The 6445-nt window shown below is 45.1% G+C and overlaps 1 protein-coding gene across 2 annotated transcripts; it reads right to left on the reverse strand.

Moving 5' to 3' along the window:
- Nucleotides 1–1421: 1421 nt before the first annotated feature.
- Nucleotides 1422–6179, reverse strand: LOC147641717 (uncharacterized). Of its 2 annotated transcripts, XM_086798882.1 has the most exons (4): nucleotides 5706–6179; nucleotides 4516–4667; nucleotides 3853–4061; nucleotides 1422–3750 (listed from the first exon to the last, which is right to left on the reverse strand). In XM_086798882.1, exons 1-4 carry the CDS (start codon nucleotides 6070–6072, stop codon nucleotides 2004–2006), a joined length of 2475 nt encoding a protein of 824 aa, XP_086655008.1. In that variant the 5' UTR covers nucleotides 6073–6179; the 3' UTR covers nucleotides 1422–2003. The 2 variants fall into 2 exon arrangements, with proteins under 2 accessions (XP_086655008.1, XP_086654999.1); XM_086798873.1 differs by having other exon boundaries at nucleotides 1422–4061.
- Between the last annotated feature and the right edge of the window lie 266 nt (nucleotides 6180–6445).

Consider the following 6445-nt stretch of genomic DNA (forward strand, 5'->3'; position numbering starts at 1 on the left):
AATCCTTCCCTAGGAGGTGGTGCCTTTGAAGGGGACAAAACAAAGTTGTCGCCAATCACCTCAGAGAAAATGAAGTTGTCGCAAATTAATAAGGTTGCCTTAATGAGATGAGAAAAAGGAGTGGGAGAAGGAGAAACTAAGACTAACTCCATACTTAATTAAAATCATGATAACATATTGATTTAAGAGGACTCAATGATAAACACAAACTCCAATTTGATTACAAATCACTCACTAAATAAACTTGGGATTACATTAATTGATATCTCTTAAGTGAGTATCTAGATCCAAAATCATCTCCATGAATCTCCACAAATCCCTAAATCATTGCTTATATCACTTCGAATCTTTAAACTTTTTCACCATCTTTACATTCACCACTCACAAATTTACCTTTGGACAATAACACCACCTAAATTGCACAACACTCTTGCCTCTCCTTAATAATCAAATATGGGAGGGTTCCCTCAAACCTAAACTATAGACCCACAATTTCTAATGGAAGAAGTGGTAAAGGGCAACTTGGTCAAGAAGTCATCTTGGCAATGACAAGAGAGTACGCCTCTGTGAAGACTCATGACCAATCTGCTTGAACAAACATGTGGAGTGGTTCCATGTTTCTAGGTAGGAGAGAGCACCCTTATGGCATTATGGAGCAATTCGTAGTAGTACTATGACTTAACTTGTGGAACTTGGATCAATTTAACTTGGAATTCCTAGTTAGCCTACTTAAGTTTGGGAGGTTGCTCAAGCATTGCTGAGGGGGATCAATTGATGGCCACTGGCTTTGGTGAGAACAAAGTAAAGGTTCCACGAACAATAACATGCCCATAACCAAGAGGAATAGCAGATCGGTGCGGTAAAAGAAAGATGTGTTGGAAGGACATCGATGAGAACATAGCGAGACGCGGGAGATGCATGCATACGTAGTACACCCCTGAGTTGGTGACAACACCAGTAAACCAAGTTCATCATATTTCTTTCTCCCTGTGGAAAATGAGTTGAGTTTTCAAACGTTTCCTATACAGTAGTTGCAACTCAGGTTACAATGATGAGATTTCCACCAGATTTCTGATGATTGGATTGCCATGTCCTCGGACATCATGCAGTTTCCAGCCAACGCTCCAAGTTCAGCAAGAGGGGATGTCACATGCACACCCTTATTGGGGGCCACACAGACATGTTTCTACATTTCGGGAGGGCATGTAAATCAGACAAACAAGCTTCAACGGTCCAGCGACCCCAACCATCTTAAGCCAACAAACTACAAGCTGACTGGCAAATTTCCACCTGTAAATAAGAGTTGTGGGCATGCATTCATTGATAGGACCAGCCATCTTAGTTCTGCATCAAGAGTTTACAAACATGCAGCAGCTAGCTTAGTAATTAGCATGCAACTAAAAAATGGATGTGGCCTTCGAGCACATTAAATCATTTAGCTTGTCATATGATTTTTTCCAAGCCATTGTAACAATGGTGATAAAAATGGCACAAGGGCTTATAGCTGTGTATGAGACACAGTACCACCAAATTTTTAAGTTACCATCTCACCTTTTCTCTTGTCATCAGAAGTAGGATACCTACACAGCTAAGAAAGAGCAATTGGAACAATACGGATCTTTAGGGGATTAGCTTTGACAACTTGTACTGAATCGAGTATCCAGAATCAGGCTGCTACAGGCATAACAAAACCATCCAAATTGCCACACTGGCATTGTGCTTTAAAGTTAACAAAACAACCCGTGATGTAGTCTAGGCCACCTTAAATAAATAGGCACCAAAGCAAATGCAGGTCCATTTCAAGGCTTCAAGTTGATAGAGATGATTTCACCCCAGATGTACATTTTTTCAAGCGGCCAAGTTAATTGTGTCACATGTACAGTAAGCACATGCATAGAGATCCTGCCAGTAAGATCAGCATCAGCAAAAAGAATGCTGCTCTCTAGCCAACAGCAAAACTGTTGGTTGTGAGTGTACATCCTCCAGAAGCTATCAAAAAATGTCTACAAAGTTGATAGCAGCATCGCTCTAACTTTGGCACGAATCTCTGCAGGCACATCTGCCGTTATGACAGACTTTACACGGTTATCTGACAAACTGCCAGCTTTTGAATATGCAGGACTTAGAGACTGCTTTTCCTGGGCACTTTCAGCTTTCAATGACTTGTCCTTGAGGTCAGACTTATTACTCCATGGCGCTTCTTCCTCACTGGAGCTCAAAGCCCGGTGCCGATGCTTTCTACGCCTTGGCTTCTCATCTGCTGAATCAGAATGGGGAGCATCATCATGGTTTTTGTGTCTTCTGTGTCTGTGTTTTCCATCTTGATCATCCTCGTGATCATAATGAGACCTCCTCCTGTAGCAATCATGATCCTCTACATTACTTATGTGAGCCCTTGACCTGCGAGAATCCTTACTTCCACCACCATTGGAATACTCAGATTCTGCAGAATCAGAATGGTAAGCTTGATGTTTCTTTTGCTTACCGTGCCTAGGTTTCCCATCAACTCCATGATGCTGATGTGGCTTCTTTTTCCTGTAACGTTCACTCTGCTCAGAATCACTTCTATGAACCTTAGCCCTCTGATACTCTTTACTTTCACTGCCATTAGCTCTCTTTAACTTACCATGGCTCCTTTCCTCAAAAAATGAATCTTGCTCCACCTGCTTGCCTTTGGAACTGGCATTCTCATGAGATGTGCCACCCTTGTTCATGTCACTGTCCTCGACCTCTTCAGTAGAAGAAGGCTTCCCGTTTAGTACAGGTGCAGGAAAAGCATCCGTGAACCTGTTTTCGGTCTGCATGCTTTTTGCAGCCAGTTGTTCCCAGTCCTGATTCCAGCCTCTCTTTAATGCTTTAAGGCTCTTCATATCTACGATGTCAGTTTCAGTGACTATGTTGCTGCCACTACCAACTGCTTCACTTCCAGCTGGCACAGTGGCAACCAGGGGCCCAGCTGGCTCCACATCACCTTCAGATGCACATTTCCCACTTTTTATCATAGCTGCAAACATCTTTGCCCTTCTGAGCCTCTCAGCCTTCAACTTCTCAGCTGGAGTAAGGAGGGCATCAGCCGAGTCTGCCTCGTGAGCCGCTGCAAAAGCCGCAGCTTGCGCCATCGCTTTAGCAATGCTGTGACCTGACCCCCTTGCACCAGTAAATGCATTAACACCTTGGCTACCACCACTAGCACTGACTTGTCTAACAGCATCAAAAACTCTTTGAGATAATCCAGAAGAAGAAGATGACTTATTGTTGGAAGAGTCTTGCTTGAAGCCTCTTACACCTCGAGTAGCCGCGAGTACAACTGCAGCTGCCGCATCTGCACTCATCCCATATTCCTTCTCCCTACCACTGGGCACAGACTGCCAAGAAGAAGCCTTGGATTCAGATCTGATGGGCAATCTGCCACCAGTAGCAGCTGCCACATCTTTAGGAGCTATGCCATTAACCTTCACATTACTAAGCTGAGGAACAATATTCTTATTTGGTTGAATAAACTCTTTCGTCCCAACAAATATTTTCTTCTTCTTGTCTGATTGAGACAGGCCTCCTGAGGCACCTTTCATAGCCTTTGATTCAGGCCCCCCTGACAGTCTGCCGGTAGAGGCTACTGCTGCATCTTGAGCAGCAACATGCCCAATCACATCTACTTTCAGCCCACCACCATCACCAGCCTTGTGCTCTTCCTGATCAAGCAGGACAGCACCAATACTTGCTGGCCCTGGATCATCTTCAACACTCTCTGACCTGCCAGTACCCTCATCATCATCATCATCATCATCACCAGTACCATATGCAAAACCAAGGAGAGAGAGACCCTCTCCGGTACTACTTGCTACATCTGCAGACCTGGAACTATTCTGGGAAACTGGTTGAAGAAGCTCTGGATGTTGCACTAGATATCTGTAGTAGTCATGAAGATGATGATCACCATTGAGGAAGCCGAACATAGGATTATCACCTTGCTTAACCTTCAGGAGGATTTCAGACTGGCCACCATGTTCATTGACAAACTTTGCTGTTCCCACCATGATCTGATGAAGTTTCTCAGAAGGTGGCTGCAGTAACATAACAAAAATGGGTATTAATCCCATGCGGTATGGATCACATAAGGACCATCCAGCACCAAGTTGTTCATGGACTTCATACACTTGCACCATCAAAACCTACAGAAGACCTAGAATCGTGCAGAACTACTGCTGCAAACCATGTGTCCAAAATGCTGCAACTGATCAAGCTAGCTGTTGGGCTTCATCCACAAGCCAAAAAAATCTAAGCTCTTAATCCCACCTGCAGAAATCCATGTCATCAGTCTGATACAAAGAGTTCTTAAAAGGATATGCCTCACCACACCTGGCCCGCAGACAAATGGAATCGTCTGCACATCAATCCTCCAACTTGTCAACGTTGCTTAGCCAAACATGTGTAACAATATACTGCAAGAGATCTCACACCAGGGCATTCATTACATAGCAGCTCAAGACACGACCATCACAGCTTTGAGAAAATTACCAGTTTTGATAGCAGGAAATCTGGAACAGGAAATGGAGGAAGAAAGCCTGGGCTCCTATTGGCGCTCTCTGACTGTGTTCCAGTCTCTGTTGCTTTTGCAGAATAAGAAAACGGAACTGCTTGGTACCCTCCTGCAGGAAAGTTTGAAGGCTCTGTGGCAACAAAACCAAGAACTGTAAGCCCATGAATATTTGCAACTAGGTCTGCATCCGGCACAGAAGGAATACAAAGAGGCACCCAAAAGCAATCTTAATGACCTCCCGGTTGCCTTTTTCCACATGCAAACGTCAACCAAAAACACAACTCATTAACCAACCTCATCTTGAAGAAAAAGGAAATGGAAGGAAGATCTTACACTTGCTCGTAGAAGAGAGAGAATTGATTCAAAAGAGCCTGCCTGCACGCTTGCAAAATGAGCTAGAAATAAGCATGCCGGTGTCATCTGCTGCCCTTCCCTCAAAATGGTCCATTTTACACAAATATCATTTTAAGTATAAATCTAATGAAGGCACTGTTCTACTTATGACCATTTCATGATAGGTTTCGTTTCTAGGTAGTCACCTAAGACCTTGTTAAGCTACATCACCTAAGTAAACCCAAAACAAACCCCATTATACAACCTCACCTGACAGAAAGGTGTCACTAAGGAGAAGCAATTACATCAGATGATGGGGTCTGAGAGTGCACAAGGCTCAAAATGAGCAAAACCATATCATGTCTACAGTTAGGCTGATTACACATTGTTGCCCAGGGACCCGACCTTGATGAAGGACGGGTAGGGTTGTGTAACCAGCCTTAAGACCTGAAACTGCAGAAATTTCCTGTTTCCTGGTTAGAATTGAACAAGCCTCTTGAAAGGCTCAATCCCTGAAGCCCATCCCCCTTGCCAAAACCTAACACTGCTTAATACCCAAACAAAATTGGAATTGTGATGGCAGATACTTATAAAAGACTACAATACACCGTAAGCCAAAAACTGCAAAACAAAATCTGCGATGTCAATGGGAATGACAAATAAGAACGCTAACCCTAACCCTGGCGATGGCAACGTCACTAACACCAAGTGCATTGGTGGGGACAGATTACTGGAAATTTCATTGAAATGATTCAAGTAATAGCAGAGAGAGAGAGAGAGAGAGAGAGAGAGAGAGAGAGAGAGGGGAAAGGAAGAGGTGGAAGCTCATGCCTACCTTCGGGGGACTGGCGGCCCTCGCCATGGTGGCTAGAATGAAGATCTTCTAGATCTCTGTAGCGCTCGTAGTTAAGTTCCTCCTCCGTGGCATCCAGGAGAGGGGGCGCGGGCCTGCGCTTCCGGATGCCGCTGAGATCTTGCAGGAGATGGCGCACATCGTAGCGGTCGATGAGCAGTGACTGGTCGCCGTTCCATGGCAGCAGCGCCGCCGGAGAATTGATGAAGGCCGCGAGCGCATCGTCGTCGAAAAGCAAGGCGTGCACACCCGTTACTAAGAAAGGGGCGGCGCTCTCCTGATGATGCTGTTGAGGGTATGGCTTTTTGATAGAGCGCGCTACCAGCGATCCGGCCAAGGACACCTCCATGGGTTGAATCTCTGTGCAACCCAGGAAACCCTAAAAAACTATGCTCTCTTACAGGAAACCCTGAAATCTCTGCGCTACCACGCAGAACCTGTCTTATATTGCGGATACAGTGACTGGACAGGAATCAATGTACAAAAAGGAGGGCTCTGGCCGAGAGCCGCCCAAGCCCTGCACGTTCACACATTGCACTGGACGCCCCCCTTTAGGGACATCCTCGTGTGAGCTATCTAGGTTAAGAGTCCCACGCATACTTGGTCTGGAACTAGAAGAGGCAATGAAGCCTCCCTCATGGTACACTGGGCATGTGCAAAGATAGTGCTCCTCTGTCTCAACCTCTAGCAAACAATCTCTAGTAGAGTCCGCTCTCCACCCT

This window comes from Cibotium barometz, chromosome 1 (assembly GCF_041138505.1).
Source record: "Cibotium barometz isolate CiBa-2024 chromosome 1, ASM4113850v1, whole genome shotgun sequence".
NCBI lineage: Eukaryota > Viridiplantae > Streptophyta > Polypodiopsida > Cyatheales > Cibotiaceae > Cibotium > Cibotium barometz.

Coding starts and splice junctions, on each gene's coding strand:
- LOC147641717 (XM_086798873.1), bottom strand. CDS start 6,072: ATGGAGGTGTCCTTGGCCGGATCGCTGGTAGCGCGCTCTATCAAAAAG. Junction 4,668..5,705: donor GGGCCGCCAGTCCCCCGAAG/GTAGGCATGAGC, acceptor TTGTTGCCACAG/AGCCTTCAAACTTTCCTGCA. Junction 4,062..4,515: donor ATTTCCTGCTATCAAAACTG/GTAATTTTCTCA, acceptor ATGTTACTGCAG/CCACCTTCTGAGAAACTTCA.